The 12,981-nt window shown below is 43.8% G+C and overlaps 1 protein-coding gene across 1 annotated transcript in view; it reads right to left on the minus strand.

The window, feature by feature from the left end:
* Positions 1-7,420: 7,420 nt before the first annotated feature.
* The window catches only part of CDC40 (cell division cycle 40), a 45,885-nt gene continuing 40,324 nt past the window's right edge, over positions 7,421-12,981 (minus strand). The window contains exons 13-15 of the mRNA XM_086608117.1: positions 11,683-11,759; positions 9,349-9,493; positions 7,421-8,452 (exon numbers count right to left, since the gene is read on the minus strand). Coding sequence (XP_086464243.1) covers positions 8,275-8,452; positions 9,349-9,493; positions 11,683-11,759 — 400 coding nt within the window. The 3' untranslated portion in view covers positions 7,421-8,274. The remainder of the gene's footprint in view (positions 8,453-9,348; positions 9,494-11,682; positions 11,760-12,981) is intronic.

Genomic DNA, 12,981 nt, shown 5'->3' on the forward strand with positions numbered 1-12,981 from the left:
ACCTTATCTCAGATATGGGATAGATAAAAGCCATTTATCATTCCAGAGGCAGTTATGTGATATTATGGGAGAAAATGAACAGCTCTTATTTTATGCACTATCTGTGCCTTTCTACTTAGCATCTCTTAAAGCAGAGTTACAGCCTGCCTTGCTGAGGTCTTGCTTTTGTGCCCTTATTCCTTCTCTTTTATTGATCTCTTCTACCTCGAGGAGAGACTCTTAAATGAATTCAGTTCCCATCTCCTAACAACTGGGCCTTACTTGAAAGAAATGCCGAGAGAGCAAGAGCCAAAGCTCCAGCAGGGCCAGGAGGATGCTGCCGGGTAGGCACACTGGGGCACAAGCCAGCACTGGCTGACTCCAGCCCGGTGGACAACCTGGCACCGAGGGATGCTGCGTGAGGTAAGTCTGTGTCCACCCTCTGCCGTACCCGGGCATGATGGGTCCCTGCCTGCTGCAGGGTCCCAGCCGTACACCCTGCTCAGGCGGTATATCCAGCCCATTAGGGACAGTGCTGAGAGAGAAAGGCAGGGATCCTGGACTGCTGGCATCCACAGGCTCTTGCTGCTTCAGCCAGAGCTGAAGATCCACCAGCCAACACCCCACCAGATTTACTGCTACGTGCTATCTCTCAACCACACCAGCTACTCTGGGGACATGGCACATGCCTGGCACCCGTGTATGAGCCTGTTGTGCTCCTGTAGGATGGCTCCTTGCAGGGAGCATTGCGCTGCCCAGGAGCAGCTCTGGAGGAGAGGACACAGGGAGGCCATGAAGCAGGTGAGGAGATGATTTTCCTTCAGGGAGCCCTGCAGTAACCATGTGCCAGTGTTGCACTCCACATCTTTTCCCAGACCAGACCTGCAAAGAAACTGTGGTAGCTGATCCCTTCTTCAAGCACAGAGTGCACCATTAAAACCAGTGTGGGCAGGGCATTCTCCCATTATAGCTGGAGACCAGTAACTGCATGGCCATGCCCAGGCGGGAAGAATGAACCACTGGCCTGTCCTGGTGTTACTAAAATATTCCTGAGTGCCTGGTCTGGACAGCATCTAGCATCTCCTACAGAGAATGCAATAAAGCCTTTTTTTCCCCTCTGTTTGGTTAGTGAGAGAGAGTGGGCTCTTCAGAGACCTACTGCGGGGCCTTGCCCTCAGCAGCATCTCAGGAAGAAAGTCAGACTCATCTTTCCAACTTAGTAGCAGGAAGGTGCCCAGACCAAATCAGGGCAGGGCAGGAGCACAGGAGCCAAATCATCCCAAGTCATCAGGTGGCAGCTGGCAAACGTGCATCTCTGAACGGACCTTCCAGCAACGTGCTCAACAATACGCTTGCAACAGGAGTTCATTGCGAAAGAGTGACTTGTCACCTTTCCTAAGCCATATATCTGTACTATGCCATCTACCAGGTGCTCCTGGCACCTTCTGCCACCCTGGATCTGCTCAGCATCACTGTTATGGATATTGCCCCAGCTCTGCTCTCCCCCCAAGCTTCTGGCCCTCAGTTCCCAGGTGTATTGGGCACCTTCCAGCACTCCCTGCAGGCATCTGCATCAGCATTCCAGAGCAGCCAGGCCATTGCCTCCAGCATGGTTCTGGGTGAAACCTGGACCAGGAGCCTCCTTACTGCCCGCACCTCAGGTCATTCATGGTGGCCGCAGCATTGTCAACCCCAGCTAACAAGGACATAATGACCAGGTCTCGTTCCTGAAGCGGAGTTGTTATGGCATTAGTTGGACAGCTCTACCAGAAGATACTTCAGCTGGGTCTAAGATGGATCTTTGCAGGGATGATGTGTGTGTAGAGGCAGTTTTATTTGCACAGGTCCTTCTGTGGAAGTGAGGGCATTTCCCTTTCAGAGAGGCCCGCAGTGATGTATAAATCTCACAAATTTGTGAATCAGAATTTACAGGTGCAGCCTATCACCTGCTGAAGGTGAAGCAGTGACAGATTTGAATCCCCCAAACCATCACTGTTAATACTGCAATGCCGACTTTCCATAGGGAATCCATGGCAGCACAGAAGGGGATGTGCTAAGATGCCAACACTCTTCTCCAGGGGAACCAGTCCCTTTCCAAATGCCATGCTGGCTTCCTTGTAGGCTCCAACGTTTGACCAAAGCAAGGTCTGACCTCCTGCTCCACTCCAAACCCTGATGTTTATAGCATGCACTTCTGGGCCCAGGCTTTGATCCTGTTGGTGACTTGTGAAGGGTTGTTCTTCACGAGCGCCTCTCAACTGTGAAAGATCAAAGAAAGTGTAAAGGGAGCATATGTCTGGTGTTATTTGGCAGATGCCAAGAAGACGTATCACCCGGTTGCACACCTGAAGAAATAGCACTCATTCTCTCTGGTGAATTATTCAACAGCTGAGACCATCTGTTTCATTTGAAAACTGATTTCATGAGCTTCATTAGCTGCTCCCTTGCCCTTGAAAGGATCCTCAGGGTTATCCAGTAGGAAATCACTCTTGATTTCTTTCTGCTTGTTAACACAATGTGACGTTTAATTGCAGTCAGTAGAGACCTGGTTTAGTGCCGCGGGAAGCTCAGAGCTGACCTACATTTAGAGACATATTTATACTTGCCTCCCTCCCTTGGCTTTCAGGGGCAGCATCTGCAGGGCAAGCCTGGCACTTAGAGGGAGCTGCCCGTCATCACGAACGGGTCTCTTTCCCTAAACAGAAGTCCCTGTTCACGGTGGAGTTTGATCTGCCTGTTGTAACGTGTTTCAGCTGGTTCAGAAAGAGACCTTTGCAGAGAGAGCCCCGTGCTACGGCCCTCATCCCGATGGGCAGGACCTTACACAAGGGGAAAACAGGAGCCTGCTTTGCGCTGCGCTGAAACGACGCAGACGTAAATACCAATGCAACGTCCCTGCTCTTTTTGGTGGATTCCCACCGTATGTGCTTATTTTTCAGCAATTTCCTGAAAGAAAGTTCGGTGGTGTACACAGTACAAAACTTGTGTGAGTAATTAAAATACTCCTGTGCCTCAGCTGGTATTTCCCCCCCTGTATTTGAAATTCCATTTCTGAATCAAAATGACATGAATCCCACCTGTGCATCCACCTTCAGATATCTAGAGTGGAGCCACCACCCTCCCAGCAGAGGTGGGGATGGCCACCTGACCAGTGTCAGACTTCCAAGGCAGCAGTGGCAGCAGCTGTGTCCTGGCAGTATCCGTGTCTCCCTGCTGACACCAGCCAGGAGCAGCTGTGATGCAGGAGCTGGGAATTCGTCATACCCCATGCTGACCTGCCAAACTGACTCATCAGGCAGGAGAGACCCTCAGACACCTTCTTACTACTACTTCTTCTTCGTGAAGGGAAGGAAAACTGCTCCAAGACAAAGGAGAATTCAGGATCTGAAGAAATATTATTCCGTAAGATTATACCACCTTCTTAATATTGGAGGAATCACAACAAAAAGCAAACAAACCCAACTCGCTCCCCTGCCCCAAGGTACTCCCAAAGGGTTGGCATGAGGGGAGAGAAAGAGAGGAGCTTGCTGCAGAGAAGCTGTTCTGACCAAACTCAACATGGTTTTGAAAACTCCAGGGAATGGGGCTTTTTTTTCCTGTAGATGTCTGGCCTGACTACTGACTGCATTCAGAGCCTGATTTCCCTCTTCACTCCCTGAGCAAGGAATATTGGAAGGGATTACATGGTGCAGAGTATATATAGAGGAGCTGAAGGAGCAAGGTTGTACGTGGATGCGGAAGCAAAACCAACTAGGCTGAGCGAGCAAAGTCACATCTGCGTGGAGAAATTAGCCTGGTGCAAGCTAAGGTATGAAGTTAAAGTGTTACAGCTCTTCTAACACAGGCTATTTTTGCAATTTTTTTAAAAAATGTTGCTTTACAAGAGTTTAAACTCTACCAAAAAAACACTTACTCCACAAGTGAGGTGTTTAACTGGTGAGTTAGAGCAAGACGCCAACTGCGGGGTGATTATGCTGAGAGAACTGGGAAGATCTGCAGCTCTCCGAACCACGTCTGGGTCACTGTCAGTGGTCTTGAAGCTCCATAAAGTTCCTATTACTGAAATGACTCCTTAGGGCGTTTGTGGTGATTTCTTCCTTTCCAAATCAGAGGGGAAGCAGTCTCACTTAGTCTTGACATCTTTCAGACCACCCAAAAAATCCCCAAGGCCTAATGATAACCTCTGAACGCCAAACCCAACACATCTGCAACCACCTTTCATTTTAGCAGTCTCCCAGTGGCATGAAGCACAGCAGGTTAACAGGAGGCTCAGAAAGGCTCAGCACTTTAGCGTTTAATGCATTTTAAATGTTCCATCATACAAGATAACAAACAGGTCTGAGGTCAAACTTGCAGTGTACCTGGTGAATTTCAGAGGTCCTGTTGAAAGTCATTGCAACTAGTTTCTAAAAGCTTTAAACACTGCAAGGAGCTTCTGTAAACATAACCCTGCCACAAGCAGCTGTCTCCGAGTGCTGCAAGACGGCCATGGTGTATCTGTTTTCTTTTTTTTTTTTTTATGAGCAAGCCTGACAGAAAAGACATATTTTACTGCAAGATATGAGACTTAAATTTTTTGAGTGTATGCTAGTGAAGTCAACCTACAGTAGCAAGTCTTTAAGTAGTCTCCAGAGGAACAACCTCCCTGGCAACTGATTTTTCTGGGGTATAGGTTCAACTGTTTAAAGTCTTCCAAGCAAAACTCCCCTCCCTCGTCTGCGTGTTCCCCCTCGTGCAGGCTGCTTGTCATATGGAGCTTTCCTAGCAAACGAGAGCAGGATTTTGTAATGACCAGCTGGTAGAGAGAAGGAAAGTACTTGGTGTTACCAGGCTGTCAGATCTGCAAAGCTTCCTGTTTAAATCAGCCTTTAGACTGCAGTGTTGAACATCATATTAAACATCTGCCTGTTGCTAAAAATTGGCTTTTTACGAGACAAGCTCGGACTTTTCTGGCTGTACAGTAATTTATATATTTGTTCCTCGTAATGAGGGCAAAGTCTGAGCAGCCCCATGTTACTGGGGACAATTATAAACTCTAAGCAAGACAGATGCCAAGACCATCTGCTTCAAGAAAGACAGCCTTCTTACCACCAAGTTGCATGAGGATATGTGGGATATTTCCCCCTCTTGCATATGAAAAAACTCCAAGAAAAAGATGGCACAAGGCCAAAGGAACCATCAAGCTTCCCAGGCAGAACTCCAAGAATGATGGAGATAGTTCACTTATCTGTAAAATTTCCTCTGTAAAAGTAATTGATATTAATAAAAGTGGCAACATATTGGCACATCATTTCTGAGAGTTACAGACGCACGATCAAGGGGAACAAAATTATGACGCGGTGACAGCAGCCCTGCACTCCAGCTTGCACGTATTCCCTCCCGGCAGCACGACGCACTTGCCTCCAGCCCTCCCCAGAAGCTCCTCTCGCCTTGACTCACTTTGTTGCATTCTCTGCCTAATGTTAGAGGAGAATAAACTGGGGGAACTCAAAACACGTTCTTCCCTTTTCTCCTGCCGCTGCCTTTTCCCCGGCTGTCTGCTCACACACCAAGTTCAGCCTGGGGGTCTCAGTCTAGACTTGTTCTGACCGGCGTTTGTAACAGACCAATTTCTGGCAAAACATGAAATCGGGAAGATAAGAGAAGGACATGATTCGAGTTAATTAGCCCAGCAAGAAATCTTTTCCCAGGTGGCTGCTGGAAAGGCAAGTCTAGACTCACACCACACAGACACGCACCGTCTATCTTTGTGCACAGCAAACCAGCTGACGACGTGAGCTTTGGAGTTTGCAACTCTCCGGCTGACAGGAGGGAATTATCCTCATAAAAATTCCCCCTGCAGGGTTCAAGGCAGATGTGAGAAATTCCACAAAAGATTAACGTGGTGACCAACTGCGAGGGACAAAGGATTTTCTCAGAAAGTTTCTAGGGGAATTTTGATTATGGGCTTGTTGCAAACATTTAATCCTAATTCATCAACTCCAGCAGAATTTATTGAGTCAACATTTCTTATTTTTGTTCCCCAAAGGCAACACTCAGCATATCACTACTAACATTCATACACTTATTTTTATACTTAGTATATACACTCAGGTGTGTGTATGTGTGTATCTATATATACATATGTATTTTTTTCCTGCCTGGTAGGTGACACATGGAAGGACACAGTACCAACTACAGAGCCAAACATCTTATGTATTATGATTTAAAGGCTTTTAAGCATTTGGGAAAGATGTCTCTGATATGGAAGCTAACGTACATTTGTGTGAGAAGTTTTTCTATTCCTCCTGTCCTCTCTCAAGTCCCTGTGCTTATAAGCTGTTAATGGCCAGGGCATACTGCCACATATCCATTTAGGAAATGTATTTGAAGGCAGAAAACTGTTCCAAATTATTTCAGCCCACCTTCTCCCGAAGCAGCACCCAGAGCTCAGCAAACAGCTCGGGAGTCGAGCCTTCCCTGTGAAAAGAACCATGCTGGAAATTGATGCTCTGCAACATGGCAGCAGCTCACGCCCACCTGCAGGCTGAAGAGCCGAGGAACAGGAACAGCCTCTTCTTTCCCTGCAGAGGGGACGGTCATCAGGACTCACAGGACCAGCTCTTTCCTCTCACTCCAGGCTCGCTCTACCATTTCCTACCTCAGTACTTGCACAGGCGGGCACCAGGCAATACCCAGTTACCACCAGTACACTCCTTGTGAAAACAGTCTGTGGAGTTTTTCAGGTACACGAGGCTACCGAGATGGGAAAGTAAACAGAAACACGTAAACCTGGTGCAGTTACACGATGGCATGAACGGACAGTGGAAAGAGTCTCGAGCTCAGCTTTAGAGAGTTGGTCTAAAATGGCGAAAGCTCCACGTTTCACTCACAAAGGCCTAACTTCAGCAAGTATTCTTTGAAAGATCAGAATTGTCTTGTTAATCCATAAAAACCCCCTCCAAACCAACAAAAACCCCACAAAACCATCAACTCATTCCCTTCAGTCTACACAATCTGAGATTCTTTGCCTCTCATCTACGGAAGCGCCTTATCTTCTCTCCTGCTGTCAATTAAGGCAATTACTCCTTTGCTATTGTTTATAATTGATAGGCAGTGATTGGATTTACAGTAAACAATTCAGTGTTTATTCAAAAGTGTAATTAAAGACTGATCAATGGGATAAATTCATTACACGTGTTTATTTCCAAAACGCGCTCAAAGAGAGGGGATAGGGACTTGAAAGGAATTTTTTTCTCTTACTTCCAGCTTGCAGTAGGTTGTGGTTTTTTTTTTTTTTATGAACAGTGCAAGAGAATGAGTCTATCTAAACGCTGGTACAACTGCGAATTAAAATACCAAATGGTAAGAACTATTTTATATGGACACTGCTAGACAGAATTGAATGAAGATAAGCAGACTTTTTATAAAAAGATTTATTAAAAATAAGTTCTTTAAAGAGAAAAAGTGTGACATGTATATACATTAAATTGTCAAAAACTTTGTGGGGCTTATAATACAATGTGTTCCAAACTGAAAAGAGGCATTCGCTTTTTTTTGTTTTTTTTTTTAATATGTCATGCTTATTGGAACTTAAGAGCATATAGGAAGAAAAAAAAACAACACAACACACAACCATTACAAGCAAAATCTTGACACTGAGGAGTACTTGGAAAGATGAAACTTGGTGATCAGCATGATGCTATTGTTAAATACAGACAGAAAACCAAGGGTTTATGAATACAGCCTTCAGTTGATACAGCTTGTCTGTTGACTGCTAGCTTCTGATTAGGTCTTCATTTCTACTGTGAATTAACAGATCTTAGCAAGTGGCTTTGTGTTCTATAAAGACACAAGTATTTTGGGGACAACAAAATACCACCCAAAACCAGGTAAACAAATGCATCTTTTCCCGCTCTATTGCAGGAGATAGCAAAGATTTCTTCTTAGGAAGAGAGTCACGCAATTGCTGGCTTTCTCCTTTACCTCCTCACATCTCTGACAGTCAGAACCACAAAAATAGTTTTTCTTACAATCATTTTATTTTACACGAGAGTGTTTTGCACAGACAGTGACATGACAAACTAACACTTGATTCTGCATGCTTCAGATGACCTCAGCTTCTCATATTCAGAGGTCATATTTAGAACTAGATCCTTTCAGTTGTGTCTTCTGAAGATTCCCTGTTCTTTAGTGCATATATACAGCTAGCTGAGCACTGCAGTATTACAAATGTCTACCCATCCTTACACTCTAATTCACTCTAATCTCAGGTGTATGCAGGACTTACATCTTCAGATCTTTGTAGCATCCTCTTTAGTCCCACAGTTTAATAAGACCATCCCAGCCGCACGTAATGACTTTAGATGTTTCGTGTGGATGCCACACTGCGCCGATACAGACTTTATCATGTGCTTTTAATCTGCTGTAGAGTTTTGTTGTCTTCCAGTCCCAGATGTTAAGTTTTCCATCTGCATCTCCAGATATCACATAGCTGTATTAATGGGATTAAAATAAAAGCTGAATCATGTGTGAAGACTGCTTGCGTTGCAACACCTGTACATTGAGCAATGGAAAAGAGCTTCACCCAGAGAGCTTCCTGCCTGACAGTCTGCAAACATACCTACTGAAGAATTAGCATTCTCACTGTGCTCCGAAGCGCACAAGTCCTGCAGAAGGTGATTCATCAACTGCGAGGTAAGTGTGCTAAGCAATGCAATTAAACCATACACTGCATGACTGGAACTAAAGAGAATACCTCAGCAAAAGAGAAAGTGCCAGAAGTTTCTCTAAAATTTATAGATGCTTCACACCACTTTTGCCTCCAGTTTTGCTGGCATTGTTCTCCAGTTTTTACAGTAATGAGTATCTTATGTACATACAGTTGTAAATGTAGGAGTGTATCACTAGGATGAAAAAGGTGGTTCTATGAACAATAAACAAAGATATCCACACCAGACCTGCAAACTGGGAAGACTGGGCAAATCTGAAACCCAAGTATTCCAGACAAGCGCTCGTTGTGGGAACAGACTCTGAGCTGCAGAGCACGCGCAAAAAGAGCCAGATGCACGTCAGAAGTGGATGCCTCCTGTGCTGCACCAGGGCTAGGGAAAACAAGGGGAGTCTCTGGATGGTTTAACAGCAGTGTCAAGCATCTCTGCAGAATGGGGAATCTGGACTACGTGGGCTGTTTGCTAAATGCTGCTCAGAGCAACTGCTGAGTATAACTTAGAATGACAAGAGCAAACTTTCTGTTGTGCTGCTTGGCTAGAGAACTCTGATGCCGAGTTAATAGGATGGCATCAAATGAATGTTGCAGAGGACTCAAGAAAAAATTTAGTGTCCATGCCGGCAAGTTTTAAGATGAAGCTCATTCCCACAAAAACTTACCTCATGTCAGGTGAAAAATCCACTTGACAAGCGTAGCCAGCTACCATGTGACCTTTGAAAATTTTCTTTTTGTTTAATCTGAATCTGTTCTGAGCTCCAAAAATCAGAATTTGGTTATCCATCGACTGACAGGCCAACCATTTCCCTATATAAATGCAATAAACAAAGGTGGTATCAGAGCACTGCATCTGAAGAAATGAACTTAACAGAAATGTTTCAAGAGGTTTTTATAACTTTTCTTGCAATATCTTAATCCAGATTTTCATTATGTATCAGGGTTCTAGGTAGCAGCTGATACTGCTTCTGCCTGGTACAACTGCCAAGAGGCAAAACCTTACATTTGCCAGGATTTGGGACACCTATTCCTACAAAATGCACTCAGGACTCTGTTGTAATAGCCAGAGCCTTTCTAATGTGCTGCATCAACCCCACTGACTCACCAGTAAGTTTTTAAGCTACTGAGTAAGCCTGCTGATGCACATAATCAAGTAATCCAGATAAGGTAACCTCATCTAGCTGAAATCTATTTATTTGTTTTGTGGGTACTCTAATAATATGGTCACCCATTATTTTCTTTATGGGAAAAACAGGCCTATAGTAGACTCAAGAGTCTGAAAATCTTTAAATTTTTGCAAATATTTAGTATTTTCTACCCTAGTGGAACACAATTTAATAAAGATATTTTAGTGAAAGAAAAATACCCGAGCTTTTCTAATCTTATCTCATTTTGTGTCTTGGTAGTGCATTAACTCCTGCTTGAGAATCCAGTGAAGCTGATGTGCTGCAGAACACCACAGAACAGACTTTTGTCCTGAACTCTGCGTATTGTCACTGCCTGTACGGTGTTTTATGCAAACAGCAATAAAGTAACACGTGCTGACTTGACTGTAAATCTGATCACACTTCCAGCTACTAGTTTGGAATTCGAGGATTTGCTTCAGCCTCTCAAAGAAACAAATCAAGTGTGTACTCCAAGCATGTTATTCTCCTCTTCTACTTTTTAAAAGGTCTGTTTCCTGCATCGCTCAGGAGGAAAATTTTAATTGATGAGATTCATAAATTAGTGCCCCTAAGCAGAAAAGTTCCATATCTGTAAAATTTTCAATTTACTTTTCGTTAAAGGACTCATTTAACTCCAAAATAATGTATGATGTGTCTGGCACAATCTGTAGCATAACTATTGCTAAAGAATTTGCTTTGTGTGATATTGGACTACTATAGGTCAAGACAATGTTAGCTAATATGACAGATGATGTCTTGAGCAGAAAAGATGGCTCTATTTCATCCCTAACATTATTTACTGTCTCATCTCAGAAATCAAATACTCAACTGCTGGCCAGCCAGAACTGGAAAAAGAATAAGAAATCCAGTATTTCAATGTGGAATAATAAGATGAACTGAAAAACTGGATCAGAATACAGCAAGTTGTGCAATTTCAGAAACGGGCTGAAAGAGGCCAGCTTGGGAAGCTAACATTTCTTAAATGCAGCTTTCTCTTTCTCCAGAACTTTCCTTTTTATATTAGAACTCCCCTTCTATTGTTAAGAATAAAATATTTACACTGCAAAGCAAATACAATTTGGTGCTGATAGCTGGCTGAAAACATTAGCTGTGCAACAAGTTGATCAGCTACTACTAGGCATAATGCAACTGTAATTGTAAATCTGGCAACACTGTAGTAATGTTGACAGTAAAGCTATTTAATTTTGGCCAAGACAGATAACAGTTCGTCCTCTTAGATGGGTTTTCACTGATTACTGGAGGCACTACACCTTTATCCTTCTTCAGTTTGATTCTAACTGAAGAATTTAAACACCAGTGAAACACTAACATACAGAAACACTGAGATATTTTGAGATTTCTCTTATGCAAGTTATTTGGGCTATGTTCAGAACAGCAAGGGACTGTGTTAACAGGATCCTGTACAACATCAGTCTCTGCTTTAACAGTGGCACCACAGGAACTGCTGAACTTGCTTAGTACTTTGCAGCCATCGTCAGTTCTCTCCGTTGCTTCTCTTAATATTTTAACTACAGCAAAGAGCACATCGTAGCTCTATGAAAAGAAGTAGTCCCTTTGCCCTGCCTGGAAGAAGGTCTAAATTTAAATTGATACGCTTAGCCTGATATAACCCCTTGTGTTGACATACTTGTTCTTAAGACTTTTAAATCCAAACCAGATCCAGTCCAATCTTGGAATAAATGCACACACTGATTTGTGCGGTGGGTACTGTGGGGTGGCAGGGGGATGCAACCCGGAAACATCACAGAGATATAATCAGCACGACATGCCTACGTAAACCAGGCCTGAGAAGGCAGTAAAGTGTTAACCTACCATTTGGAGACAAAGTCACGGCTGGCATCGAGTGCATACTTGGCTCAGCTATGTACTTGAAGTCTACAGGAATATCCCTGCAAAAGGAAGAAGTATGTATTTTATGAAGACATGGAGATGTTCCAAAGGGCTGCCTCCAGTCAGCTGATTTACTACGCCGCTGAACCATGGAGAGCGTATGGTGGTGTCCAAAGGAAGAATGTGCACACGCTCAAAAAATATTATGAATGCCCACCTAGAGATTTCCAGCTGTGGAGCCATCTACAGGACAAGCTGATAAGATTGAATCTACCCTAATTAAATGACCCAGAGTCTAAAGCAAAATCATAATTCCAATTGTTAAGAGTAACACTGTAACACAAAGATCCTCTATTGCCTCCAGTTTAACTGCACCTCTTACAAAATTCTTACATAGGTAGCAAGAATAGACTGATACACGCATGTGTCTTGCTGTAATGTCTTACTGACTTGAGTTTTGTTTTTGCTAGAATACGTCCGTCTCGTCTCTTATTTATTTATTTATTTATTTTAAAGGAAAACAGGAGTGTCTCTCTCTTATCTCTCTGACAACGCCCTTTTCTTCCTGCTCTCCCCAAATGGGATCCCAACCAATTCCAAATGTTCACAGCTGAATTGAACTGTGAACTCCCCTGTCTCAATTCCATACAGGACTGCGCCACTGTATGTTAAGAACATACACTGTCCTGTACAAAGGCATGTGGACCTAGGGAAAAAACAAGTACAGACTAATCCTTACACTGCAGAACTGTCATTTGGTTTTATCATAGAATGGTTTGAGTTAGAAGGGACCTCAAAGATCATCTAGTTCCAACCCCCCTGCCATGGGCAGGGAAACCCTCCACTACACCAAGTTGCTCAAAGCCTCATCCAGCCTGGCCTTGAACACTTCCAGGGATGGGGCATCTACAACTCCTCTGAGCAACCTGTTCCAGTGCCTCACCACCCTCACAGTGAAAAATTTCTTCCTTATATCCAATCTAAATCTGCCCTCTTTCAGTTTAAATCCATTGCCCCTTGTCCTATCACTACCCGCCCTTGTAAAAAGTCCCTCTCCAGCTTTCCTGTAGGTCCCCTTCAGGTACTGGAAAGCTGCTACAAGATCACTCTGGAGCCTTCTATATATTTCTATTTATATTTGACTATATAAATTGAATTACTAACAGGCCATGCATGTTCACAGTATTCCTTATACCCTACACTTAGAAGGCTGGTAAAAAGGGAAGGCATGCCTGTGTCTTTCACATTAAGAAAGAAAAAACTCCAGCAGAAAATAGATTT

Source organism: Tauraco erythrolophus, chromosome 2, assembly GCF_009769465.1.
Source record: "Tauraco erythrolophus isolate bTauEry1 chromosome 2, bTauEry1.pri, whole genome shotgun sequence".
Lineage (NCBI taxonomy): Eukaryota > Metazoa > Chordata > Aves > Musophagiformes > Musophagidae > Tauraco > Tauraco erythrolophus.